Source organism: Anomaloglossus baeobatrachus, chromosome 6 (genome assembly GCF_048569485.1).
Source record: "Anomaloglossus baeobatrachus isolate aAnoBae1 chromosome 6, aAnoBae1.hap1, whole genome shotgun sequence".
Lineage (NCBI taxonomy): Eukaryota > Metazoa > Chordata > Amphibia > Anura > Aromobatidae > Anomaloglossus > Anomaloglossus baeobatrachus.
Window position 1 is genome coordinate 251,615,245 of NC_134358.1, and position 13,979 is coordinate 251,629,223.

A 13,979-nucleotide genomic window follows, 5' to 3' on the forward strand; every position below is an offset into this window, starting at 1 on the left:
AGCGTAGAAAGCGTTGGTGCTCTGTAGCAATCGGCACGTGGAGATAAGCATCTTTGATGTCTATTGATGCTAGGAAATCTCCTTGAGACATTGAGGCAATGACTGAGCGGAGGGATTCCATCCGGAACCGCCTGGCGTTCACATGCTTGTTGAGCAGTTTTAGGTCCAGAACAGGACGGAAGGAGCCGTCCTTTTTTGGAACCACAAAGAGATTGGAGTAAAATCCTCGCCCCCGTTCCTGAGGGGGGACAGGGATCACGACTCCTTCTGCTCTTAGAGAGTCCACCGCCTGCAGCAGGGCATCTGCTCGGTTGGGGTGTGGGGAGGTTCTGAAGAACCGAAGTGGAGGCCGAGAACTGAACTCGATTCTGTACCCGCGAGACAAAATGTCTGTTACCCACCGGTCTTTGACCTGTGACAGCCAAATGTCGCAAAAGCGGGAGAGCCTGCCACCGACCGAGGATGCGGAGGGAGGAGGCCGAAAGTCATGAGGTAGCCGCTTTGGAAGCGGTTCCTCCATTTGCTTTCCTGGGGCGTGAGTGAGCCCGCCAGGAATCTGAGCTCCCTTGTTCTTTCTGAGTCCTTTTGGACGAGGAGAATTGGGCCTTGCCCGAGCCTCGAAAGGACCGAAACCTCGACTGCCACTTTTTCTGTTGAGGTTTACTTGCTCTGGGCTGTGGTAAGGAAGAGTCCTTACCCTTGGACTGTTTTATGATTTCAGCCAATGGCTCACCAAACAGTCTGTCTCTAGATAATGGCAAGCTGGTTAAGCATTTTTTGGAACCAGCATCTGCTTTCCAGTCCTTTAACCACAAGGCTCTGCGCAAAACCACAGAATTGGCGGACGCCATAGCGGTACGGCTCGTAGATTCTAGGACAGCATTGATAGCATAGGTCGCAAACGCAGACATTTGCGAAGTTAGGGACGCCACTTGCGGCACTGCTGGATGCATGATAGCATCCACCTGTGCTAAACCAGCTGAAATAGCTTGGAGTGCCCACACGGCCGCGAATGCTGGAGCAAACGACGCGCCGATAGCTTCATAGACAGATTTCAACCAAAGGTCCATCTGTCTGTCGTTGGCATCTTTAAGTGAAGCGCCATCCTCTACTGCGACTATGGATCTAGCCGCAAGCTTGGAAATTGGGGGATCCACCTTTGGACACTGGGTCCAGCGTTTGGCCACCTCAGAGGGAAAAGGATAACGGGTATCCTTAGAACGTTTAGAGAAACGCTTGTCTGGATGAGCGTCGTGTTTCTGGATCGATTCTCTGAAGTCAGAGTGGTCCAAAAAAGCACTTAATTTACGCTTGGGATACAGGAAATGGAACTTCTCCTGCTGTGCAGCTGCCTCCTCTGCAGAAGGGGCTGGGGGAGAAATATCCAACAGTCTATTAATTGCCGATATAAGGTCATTAACCATGGCGTCACCATCAGGGGCATCCAGATTGAGAGGGGCCCCAGGATTAGAATCCTGATCACCGTCCTCAGTCTCATCACAGAGAGACTCTTCTCGCTGAGACCCTGAGCAGTGTGATGACGTGGAGGGTCTTTCCCAGCGAGCTCGCTTAGGCTGCCTGGGACTGTCATCTGAGTCAGAGACTTCAGCCTGTGATGCTTGAGACCCCCTTGAAGTACGGATTAGTTCCAACTGAGGGGGACCGGAGAGCATAGACACAGCAGTGTCCATGGTCTGAGTAACTGGCCTGGACTGCAAGGTCTCCAGGATTTTAGTCATAGTCACAGACATTTTATCAGCAAAAACTGCAAAGTCTGTCCCCGTCACCGGGGCAGGGTTCACAGGCGTCTCTGCCTGGGCCACTACCACCATAGGCTCTGGCTGACGAAGTGCCACTGGGACTGAACATTGCACACAATGTGAGTCATTGGAGCCTGCCGGTAGATCAGCCCCACATGCAGTACAAACAGTGTACACAGCCTGTGCCTTGGCACCCTTGCGTTTTGCGGATGACATGTTGCTGCCTCCTCAGAGCAGTACAGGGTGTCCAGCCAAGAAGCGACCTTACAGTGCAACTATATATATATATGGTACCAAGAAAAAAGTACACTAATATAACACTGAGGCACTAGTGGGGCCAGCACTAAAGTGCAGCTTACCGCCCGCTTAGGAGCGGGTGTGTGGTCGCCGAAATCCCTTTAGTCTGGGTCTCCCAGAGCCTGCTGCCTTTCCCCAGCCAGACCGCATGTGTAATGGCTGCCGGCGTCCTTGTGGAGAGGGGGGGCGGGCCCTGGGCGTATACAGACGAAGAGCGGGAAGCCTGCTTCCCACTGTGCCTAGTGAGAGGGCTGGAGCATGTAAATAAAGCTCCAGCCCTCGGCGCTGCCCATTGAGCAGCGTCTCTCCCCTACCCTGATTGACAGGGTGGGGGCGGGAACGAAGCGGCGCTAGGCCGCAGAAGCCGGGGGCTAAAGTTAGAAGCGCCGCCGCCGTAAAAGCGCGGTCGGCGCAAAGTCCCCGGCGCACCACAAGTCGCAGCTGCGCCGCCGCTCCAGTAGCGGTCGGCGCAGTAGTTCCCAACATGTAACGTCACTCAGCAAAGCTGCAGTGACCTAACCCCAGCGCACAGCGCTACTGTCCCCGGCGCACTATAACGCTCAGCAAGCCTTGAGAGTGTCCGTGCCTGCCGGGGACACAGAGTACCTGAAAGTTGCAGGGCCTTGTCCCTGAACGGCACTCCCGCTCCAAATCCAGCAGGTTCTCTGGGTCTGTGGATGGAGCCCGGCCTCAGGGCTTGGGGGCCGGCAAGATCCCACTTCCACAGAGCCCTCAAGGGGATGTGGAAGGAAAACAGCATGTGGGCTCCAGCCTCTGTACCAGCAATAGGTACCTCAACCTTACAAGCACCACCGCGGGTGAGAAGGGAGCATGCTGGGGGCCCCATATGGGCCCTCTTTTCTTCCATCCGATATAGCCAGCAGCTACTGCTGACTACAAACAGTGGAGCTATGCGTGGATGTCTGACCTCCTTCGCACAAAGCAGAAAACTGGTGAGCCAGTGATCCCACTGGGGGTGTATAGCCAGAAGGGGAGGGGCCTTACACTTTTTAGTGTAATCGCTTTGTGTGGCCTCCGGAGGCAGTGCTATACACCCAATCGTCTGGGTCTCCCAATAGAGCGCTGAAGAAAACTCATTATCTAGAATTGATTACATTTGTGGAAATGAAAGAGTCTGTGCCCATATACAATCGGTGTGTCATCTACCCAGATCAGTATCAGACCATTCTCCGGTATTTGTCAGCATTAAATGGGAAGGATGTAAATCTCGTAAAGTGTCACGGAAGATTAACCCTTGGTGGCTGTCACTCTTTGGTACTAATGATAGGATTCCTGATCAGCTCAGGGCATACACCGAGACGAACTCCGTGGAAGAGAATCACTCGGCCTATTGGGACGCGCTTAAGGCGTATTTGAGGGGATGCTGTCACTCCTCTATCTCTTATGTCAAGAAACAGGCGGCCAGAGAGGAGGAGGAATTGGCCACTCAAAATAGAATGCTTGAACACAGATTTACCTCAGACCCTTCTGAAGGAAACAGATCCCAGTGGCTACAGGCTGGGAGGAAATATCTTTTGTTCCTGCAGGATAAGGCTAAGAGGCATGTCTTCTTCATGAACCAGAGATATTTTGAGCAAGGGAACCAATCTAGTAGTTTACTAGCGTTCCTGGTGCGCCAATCCACTAGCTCACCTGCGGTCCTTAAGATCAGAGACTCCGGTGGCGAATCAATCACCTCCGTCACTGGCATCCTGAAGGTGTTTCTGGACTTCTATAGGAACCTATATGAGTCCAGGCTGGCTGTGTCAAGGGAGGAGATCACTGAATACTTGCGGGATCTGGAGCTTCCCAGATTGACTTTGGCCCAGAGGTCGGCCTTGGATGAGCCCATTAGCATGGAAGAGATGGTGGAGGCGATGGGAGCCCTCAATAGGGGTAAGGCGTCTGGCCCAGACGGACTCCCGATTGAGATATTCGACAAGTATAGGGTGGAGCTGGTTCCGGCTCTCCTGGAGACGGCTGAGGCTTCGTTCCGCAGGGGACGGTTGCCTGATTCCTTCTATGAGGCAACCATCGTGCTACTATTGAAACCAGATAAGGATCCACTGGATTGTGGCTCATACAGACCGATCTCTCTGTTGAACTCTGATTACAAAATTCTTACCAAAATTTTAGCAACTAGACTCAATAAAGTGATCTCCTCCATAATACATGAGGATCAGTCTGGATTCATTCCGGGTAGAAGTACTTCGGATAATCTGAGGAGGGCACAGGTGATTCTACAGATGGGCACCAAGTTAGAGGAGGATTGGGCTTTGGTCTCCTTGGATGCGGCCAAGGCCTTTGACTCTATAGAATGGCCATACCTGCTGGAGGTGCTGCGAGCATTTGGTTTCGGCAATGATTTTATTAGATGGATTGAGATTATATATAAAGCCCCAACGGCTAACATTCAGGTGGGAGGCGGAGTATCGGAAACCTTCCATTTGGAAAGGGGAACCAGGCAGGGATGTCCTCTATCCCCTCTTCTGTTCGCCCTTGCCATGGAACCGTTGGCAGTGCGCATTCGGACAGACCCAATCTACCGGGGAGTGAGACATCGTAAGGGAGATGAACGTTTGTCTCTGTATGCAGACGACCTGTTATTGTTTGCTTCGGATCCGGATTCCTCCATTCCTAGAGCCGTAGAGTTAATCGACCGATTCGGGGAGTTCTCGGGCCTGTCAATAAATTGGTCAAAATCGTACCTTCTCTTCCTATCCCGGGACAGGGAGGAACTGATGAATACTCACATATGTAGGGTTCCAGTGGTGGATCATTTTAAATACCTGGGGATTATATTGACGGGAAGCCCTTCGGAGATGATAGCAAGAAACATTGCCCCCTTATTATCACACCTCGGGGAGAAATTTAATAGATGGAGCCAACTCCCGCTCTCAGTGGCGGGAAGGATTAATCTCCTTAAAATGATAGTGCAACCAAAGTGTCTTTACATAACCCAACATGTATTCGTACAGATTCCTCGCTCTTTCTTTCGGTCCCTGGAATCTTTGATGATCACCTTTGTCTGGGGTCCTTCCAGATCAAGGGTCCAGTTGGCCAAATTACAGAGACCCAAGGACATGGGGGGTATGGCCCTTCCTGATCTGTACTTATACTATCTGGCCGGACAATTGAAATATTTGGGACAATGGACACTTCCTGGGGTGAGGGGTTCTCCGGAGGGTCTTCTGGCAGAGTTCACAGGTATGGATCTCCTATGGCCATTGTTGACGGACCACAAGAGGGCTCCTGAGGGTCGGGTCCTCCCAATACACAAACTGGGGGCCAGGGTCTGGAAGGAGGCTAAAACCATTTTTGGTTTCCATGATATGCCAACTGAGACACCAATATGGGGTAACCTGGACCTTCCACACTTTTGTGGGCTGCCGGGGTTTGGCGAATGGAGGAATCGAGGAATAGTCTCCTTGGGATCACTGGTCCGGGATGGTGGTCTCCGCCCCTTTGCGCAGCTGCGTGCAGAATTTGATTTGCCGGAATCTCATGGGTTTCAGTATCTCCAGATTAGGCACGCCTTTCGGGCTCAGTTCTCTGGTCGTGGGATTAGATTCTCTTCCTTTCCAGTCATTGGAATTATCAGATCACAGGGCCCTGGAGGCCTCATTTCCAAACTGTACTCCTCCCTTATCCGGGCCAAGGCCATGACCAGTCCTCTTTCTGTCCGGGAGAGGTGGAGTGCCAGGATCCCTGAAATTGATGATGTAGTGTGGGACGACATTGTCGAATCCCACACGCTAGTCTCCCCGGCAGTCAATAATAGACTGATTCAGTTATACATAATACACCAAAGTTATATGACTCCTCAAAGATTGAACAAGATGAAAAAGGCGAATAATCTGGTGGGGGTGGGTTGTCCAAGATGCGGGAGAGACGGTGCTGATTTCTGGCACATGATATGGGATTGCCGGGTCATTCTCTCCTATTGGAGCGAGGTTGTAACGATTCTATCCACCATACTTCAGAAAGGAGTTGCTCTGTGCCCAATTCTGTGTCTGTTTGGGGTGGTGGACGTACGCTCCTGGTCCCAAAATGAAAACTTGCTAATAAAAAAGGTATTATTTTTGGCCCGGAAGGGCATTATACTAAACTGGATGGGCGTCCACCCTCCAACTAGAGCCTCATGGATTGCGTTGGTAAATGCTATAATTCCGTCAGAACACTATGTTTATAAGATAAGGGGATCATTACATAAATTTGACAAAATATGGGGTAGATGGATGGACTCGCCCTTGACCGGAGGATCACCCGGCTCCCTAACTGATAGCCTACAGTCGGTACTGGCGTGATAGTAACTAATGGTATTCTGATGGGTGGAAAGGAGAATATGTGGCTTATGATATGATGTATTGGGGATACTACACGACCGCTGTAATCTGGGTTGCGCTTCTCTTATTGAGGTGGGCTTTTCGCCCCAGAATGGATATGTTTCATGAACTGACTCCTCTGCAATGATTAATGTGCTAAGGCCAGATTGAATGTAATAGTTGTGGATTTAATTGCTGTTGCTTTATTACTCTGCTTATCAAACAGTATATGTGTATACTTGTAAAGTACAAATTGCTGACTTATCCTATAATGTAATGTCTTACTTAACCTTCAATAAAACGAGTTTAAAAAAAAAAAAAGCATGCATCACTGTTCTTGATGTCAAAATGACAGACCACAATGAAACACCCTGTTATACAATGGATAGCAAAACAATTAAAAAGAGGCTGCTAAGCAAAAGTGAACACAGTCTTCAGTGTATTGGAGCAGTAGAGTAAATAGATGTTGCAGTATTACCAGCTGCAGCCTCAAATTAACACTGTTTTGGCCATTTTGTAAAATGTACCCACCAGTAAGATACAATGCGAGTTCATACTTACATTAATTCATTGTTTCTAATGATTTTGACAGCAACTTCTTGATTAGCTCTTGCCATGTCTCGAGCACGCACGACATTACTGAATACGCCTTGGCCTGTATATCCATAGACATTATATCTTTTCTCCAAAACTTCACCTATGTTAACACCTGAAGCAAAGTAAAAGAGAAAAACTTGTGCTCAAAAGGTGTCTGAACACATGATGCAAATCGTAGCGAAATGAAGGCATCCCTGCAGACTAAGGCTGCTTTCACACTATGTTTTTTTAACATGCGTCATGAACGTTTTTTTGCTGTAAAAGTGGATCCTGTTTTTACAAAGAAAAACGCATGCAAACGCATATGTTATATTGCAGGATCCTGTCACTTGAAGTTTATGGGCGGGCATTGGAGTCATGTGATCGGGAGTGAGGGGAACTGAACAAGATAGACTGGGAGACGGCATCTGACAGCTGCGACGCTGGTAACCAAGGTAAACATCGGGTAACTAAGCAAAGTGCTTTGCTTGGTTACCCGATATTTACCTTGGTTACGAGCTTCTGTAGCTGCTAGGAGCTGGGCTGCCTGCTCCCTGCACACGTAACCAAGGTAAACATCGGGTAACTAAGCAAAGCGCTTTGCTTGGTTACCCGATATTTACATTGGTTACGAGCGTCCACCGCTCTCAGGCGGGGGAGAGAGAGAGGAGAGAGAAGGAGGGGGAGAGAGAGAGAGAGTAAGGGAGGGGGAGAGAGAGACTGATCACGCCAGGCTGGTTTCTGGGCATGCTCAGTAGAGCAAGCAGGATCCTGTCTATCAGCATGCCAGCGTTCACATGCGTTTGCATGCAGCATAGTCCGGATCCAGTGAAAAACAGTATTTGGACGCAGCTCAAAAACGCTACAAGTAGCGTTTTTGAAAAAAGTTAAAAAACTGCAAGTCGCTGAATCCTCACTATAACGCACGCAAACGCATGTGAACGCATGTTGACGCAAGTCCATTGCAAATGCATTGAAATGAACACGCATTTAAACTGGATCCGTTTTTGCGTTAAAAAATGTTCATGATGCATGTTAAAAAAAAAAAAAACTTAGTGTGAAAGCAGCCTAAATGAGAATCTGTCAACTTCATTCTCTGCTATAAATGGACTCTGTAGAAGACACAGAGTCCTGTTTTCTGTGGCCGAGCTTATAGGGTTAAAGCTACTTAAAAGTGTTGTTGAATTTACGCATTTTCAATTCTTAATTAAAAGCACATTTAAGAGGATTTGGCAAAGCAAAAAGTACCATACGATAGCAAACAAGATTCCTTGTATGATTGCTTATATGGAGATGTACAAAACAGATATTCCATTATAATTGAAATTTCAACGCAATGTCACACGCTAAAAAACGGCAAATGTGTAAATGATCTACTAAGAAAAATCGATATAAAACATACGGTAATAGCCTTCAGAATCTGTCCAGTTATCCCTCAAGTTGGGGTTTTCCTTGAAGTCTTTTCCGATACCGGCAGCTCTAAAACGAGCACTCTGCAAAACAACACAAACAGCAGGTACTTAACACATTATCCAAACAGATTCAAAATATTTGCACCAAAAACAAGTGCAAAAATATTTGAAATGTTGCAAAAGTAATGCACAGTTAGGCATCGAATAAAAATGTTGCAAATTATGGTCTTTTTTAACAATGGAGTGTAGATAATAAAAGAAAAACGGCTGAGTTTATAATATGCAAACACAAATTGGGTAAAAAGTTACAAAACTTACATCAAAATATGCTGCAAACATGTCATCAGATTCTGTAAACATGTCAGGAGCAGTTATTTTTTTCTGTGCAGCACCTAGGAAACAAAACAAGTTTGGCTTAAAAGGAATGTCATTTAAAAAAAAAAAATTCTTTAAAGGGAAGGTGTCGTCAATAAAAAAAAATTTCAATAACTGAAAAAATGTAAAGTAATAATGTTTTATTGTTTTTTTTAAATATTATTTGTTTTTAATTTAGCAAAATATAAAAAAAATTAAAAAGTTTAATATTTTCCACTGTTAAACACTAGGGGGAGCAGCTTCAGAAATCCTACAGAAATCCCACTGTAGAAAAAGCTCAGATTACAGCCTGCAGTAAAGTGGGCGGAGTCTGCTCTCCTGTGTGTGATGGCATGCCTCACCCTCCCAATCTGAGTGTTTCCAACAGATAACAGAGAATGACATGTAGGGACACAGTGCAGAGCCATTTTGTTGGTGACCAAAAATGTCACCAAGGACAGCAGGAGTATCACACAGGATAGAATTAGATACACGGCTCAGCAGACAGTATCACACAGGATAGGATTAGATACACGACTCAGCAGACATTATCACACAGGAGAGGATTAGATACACAGCCCTGCAGACAGTATCACACAGGATAGGATTAGATACACATCCCTGCAGACAGTATCACACAGGAGAGGATTAGATACACAGCCCTGCAGACAGTATCACACAGGCTAGGATTAGATACACGGCTCAGCAGACCGTATCACACAGGATAGGATTAGATACATGGCTCAGCAGACAGTATCACACAGGATAGGATTAGATATACAGCTGTGCAGACAGTATCACACAGGATAGGATTAGCTACACGGTTCAGCAGACAGTATCATACAGATAGGATTAGATACACGGCTCAGCAGTTTCACAGAGGATTAGATACACAGCCCTGCAGACAGTATCACACAGGATAGGATTAGATACACAGCCCTGCAGACAGTATCACACAGGAGAGGATTAGATATACATACAGCCCTGCAGACAGTATCACACAGGCTAGGATTAGATACACGGCTCAGCAGAGAGTATCACACAGGATAGGATTAGATACACGGCTCAGCAGTGTCACATAGGAGGATTAGATACACAGCCCTGCAGACAGTATCACACAGGATAGGATTAGATACCCAGCTGTGCAGACAGTATCACACAGGATAAGATTAGATACACAACCCTGCAGACAGTATCACACAGGCTAGGATTAGATACACAGCCCTGCAGACAGTATCACACAGGCTAGGATTAGATACACAGCCCTGCAGACAGTATCACACAGGATAGGATTAGATACACAGCTGTGCAGACAGTATCACACAGGATAGGATTAGATACACAACCCTGCAGACAGTATCACCAGTACACACACAGGCCGACAGGTGGCAGGCGGAAGGGGGGGAGGGTTGAGCGGGGGTGTTTTTGGAGACGGTAGCAGCGGCGGTACTCACATGCAATGGCACACAAACACACACACACAGAGCAGCGGCGGCGGGGGGCAGAGTGGGAGCTGGGTAGAGCGGAGGGAGGGGGTGTCATCGGAGACGGTAATGGCACTTGGGGAGGGGAGGCGGTAGCAGTAGCGGGGGCTGGGGAGAGTGGAGGGAGGGGGTGTCATCGGAGACGGTAACGGGGGGAGGGGAGGCGGCCCATACTCACACATCCCGGCGGTTAACAGGAGTAAAGTGGAGCAAACAGCATACGATGGGGCTCCACAATGATGGCACTGATCTCCTCCCTCTGCTGTGATCTGGACAGCCCAGGGGGTGCGCCCAGGTCACAGCAGACGCCTATTGTAACGTTACTGATGGAGTCGGATCCCGACCACTGTTCTCTATGCACAGGGGCTGTCATAAAGGAGTAACTGTCGTCACACACACAGCAAATCCAGCATGGCCCCCAGTGCCTCCAGTAAAATTAGAATTAAATAAAAACTAAATAAGCAGTGATTTTCATTTTTTATTAAAAATATTTGATTACATAATCACTATTTTTAATGCAAAAATAAAAAAACGTGACACCTTCCCTTTAACAATTGAAAAAGAAGGGAATTTTGTTACTTACCGTAAATTCCTTTTCTTCTAGCTCTTATTGGGAGACCCAGACGATTGGGTGTATAGCACTGCCTCCGGAGGCCACACAAAGCAATTACACTAAAAAGTGTAAGGCCCCTCCCCTTCTGGCTATACACCCCCAGTGGGATCACTGGCTCACCAGTTTTAGTGCAAAAGCAAGAAGGAGGAAAGCCAATAACTGGTTTAAACAAATTCACTCCGAGAAACATCGGAGAACTGAAAACCGTTCAACATGAACAACATGTGTACCCGCAAACAAACCAAAAATCCCGAAGGACAACAGGGCGGGTGCTGGGTCTCCCAATAAGAGCTAGAAGAAAAGGAATTTACGGTAAGTAACAAAATTCCCTTCTTCTTCGGCGCTCTATTGGGAGACCCAGACGATTGGGACGTCCAAAAGCTGTCCCTGGGTGGGTAAAGAAATACCTCATGTTAGAGCTGCAAGACAGCCCTCCCCTACGGGGAGGCAACTCCCGCCTGCAGGACTCTTCTACCTAGGCTGGCGTCCGCCGAAGCATAGGTATGCACCTGATAATGTTTGGTGAAAGTGTGCAGACTCGACCAGGTAGCTGCCTGGCACACCTGTTGAGCCGTAGCCTGGTGTCGCAATGCCCAGGACGCACCCACGGCTCTGGTAGAATGGGCCTTTAGCCCTGACGGAACCTGAAGCCCCGCAGAACGGTAGGCTTCAAGAATTGGTTCTTTGATCCATCGAGCCAGGGTGGCCTTAGAAGCCTGCGACCCCTTGCGCTTACCAGCGACAAGGACAAAGAGTGCATCCGAACGGCGCAGGGGCGCTGTGCGGGAAATGTAGATTCTGAGTGCTCTCACCAGATCTAACAAATGTAAATCCTTCTCATACCGATGAACTGCATGAGGACAAAACGAAGGCAAAGAGATATCCTGATTAAGATGAAAAGAGGATACCACCTTCGGGAGAAACTCCTGAATGGGGCGCAGCACTACCTTGTCCTGGTGGAAGACCAGGAAGGGGGCCTTGGATGACAGCGCTGCCAGCTCAGACACTCTCCGAAGAGATGTGATCGCTACCAGAAAAACCACTTTCTGTGATAGCCTAGAAAGTGAAACCTCCCTCAGAGGCTCGAAGGGCGGCTTCTGGAGGGCAACTAGTACCCTGTTCAGATCCCATGGATCTAACGGTCGCTTGTACGGGGGTACGATATGACAAACCCCCTGCAGGAACGTGCGCACCTTGGAAAGTCGTGCTAGACGCTTCTGAAAAAAGACAGATAGCGCCGAGACTTGCCCTTTAAGGGAGCCGAGCGACAAACCTTTTTCTAACCCAGATTGGAGGAAAGAAAGAAGGATAGGTAATGCAAATGGCCAGGGAGACACTCCCTGAGCAGAGCACCAGGATAAGAATATCCTCCACGTTCTGTGGTAGATCTTAGCAGACGTGGGCTTCCTAGCCTGTCTCATGGTGGCAACGACCCCTTGGGATAAGCCTGAAGACTCTAGGATCCAGGACTCAATGGCCACGCAGTCAGGTTGAGGGCCGCAGAATTCCGATGGAAAAACGGCCCTTGGGACAGTAAGTCTGGTCGGTCTGGCAGCGCCCACGGTTGGCCGACCGTGAGATGCCACAGATCCGGATACCACGCCCTCCTCGGCCAGTCTGGAGCGACGAGTATGACGCGGCTGCAGTCGGATCTGATCTTGCGTAGCACTCTGGGCAAGAGTGCCAGAGGTGGAAACACATAAGGGAGCCGGAACTGCGACCAATCTTGCACTAGGGCGTCTGCTGCTAGAGCTCTTTGATCGCGAGACCGTGCCATGAAGGTTGGGACCTTGTTGTTGTGCCGAGACGCCATTAGATCGACGTCCGGCCTTCCCCATCGGCGACAGATTTCCTGAAACACGTCCGGGTGAAGGGACCATTCCCCTGCGTCCATGCCCTGGCGACTGAGGAAGTCTGCTTCCCAGTTTTCTACGCCGGGGATGTGAACTGCGGATATGGTGGAGGCCGTGGCTTCCACCCACATCATAATGCGCCGGACTTCCTGGAAGGCTTGCCGACTGCGAGTCCCGCCCTGGTGATTGATGTATGCCACCGCTGTGGAGTTGTCCGATTGAATTCGGATCTGCTTCCCTTCCAGCCACTGCTGGAAGGCTAGCAGGGCAAGAAACACCGCTCTGATTTCCAGAACATTGATCTGAAGGCTGGACTCCTGCTGAGTCCACGTACCCTGAGCCCTGTGGTGAAGAAACACTGCTCCCCACCCTGACAGACTCACGTCTGTCGTGACCACCGCCCAGGACGGTGGTAGGAAGGATCTTCCCTGTGATAATGAGGTGGGAAGAAGCCACCACTGCAGAGAGTCCTTGGCCGTCTGGGAAAGGGAGACTTTCCTGTCCAGGGATTTTGACTTCCCGTCCCATTGGCGGAGAATGTCCCATTGAAGTGGACGCAGATGAAACTGCGCAAACGGAACCGCCTCCATTGCCGCCACCATCTTCCCGAGGAAGTGCATGAGGCGTCTTAAGGAGTGCGACTGACTCTGAAGGAGAGCCTGCACCCCCGCCTGTAGTGACCTCTGCTTGCTCAGCGGAAGCTTCACTATCGCTGAGAGAGTATGAAACTCCATGCCAAGATACGTTAGTGATTGGGTCGGTGACAGATTTGACTTTGGGAAGTTGATGATCCACCCGAACGCCTGGAGAGTCTCCAGTGCAAAATTCAGGCTGAGTTGGCATGCCTCCTGAGAGGGTGCCTTGACCAATAGATCGTCCAAGTAAGGGATCACAGAGTGTCCGTGAGAGTGCAAGACTGCTACCACTGCTGCCATGATCTTGGTGAACACCCGGGGGGCTGTCGCCAGACCAAATGGCAGAGCCACGAACTGAAGATGTTCGTCTCCTATCACGAAGCGCAGAAAGCGTTGGTGCTCCGTAGCAATCGGCACGTGAAGATAAGCATCTTTGATGTCTATTGACGCTAGGAAATCTCCTTGGGACATTGAGGCAATGACTGAGCGGAGGGATTCCATCCGGAACCGCCTGGCGTTCACATGCTTGTTGAGCAGTTTTAGGTCCAGAACGGGACGGAAGGAGCCGTCCTTTTTTGGAACCACAAAGAGGTTGGAGTAAAATCCTCGGCCCCGTTCCAGAGGGGGGACAGGGATCACGACTCCTTCTGCTCTTAGAGAGTCCACCGCC

At 49.2% G+C, this 13,979-nt stretch overlaps 1 protein-coding gene across 1 annotated transcript in view; it reads right to left on the reverse strand.

The window, feature by feature from the left end:
• PRP4K (pre-mRNA processing factor kinase PRP4K) overlaps nucleotides 1–13,979 on the reverse strand; it is a 153,371-nt gene that overhangs the window by 65,123 nt on the left and 74,269 nt on the right. The window contains 3 exon segments of the mRNA XM_075314795.1: nucleotides 6,944–7,091; nucleotides 8,361–8,451; nucleotides 8,689–8,762. Of these exon segments, the coding sequence (XP_075170910.1) occupies nucleotides 6,944–7,091; nucleotides 8,361–8,451; nucleotides 8,689–8,762 (313 nt within the window).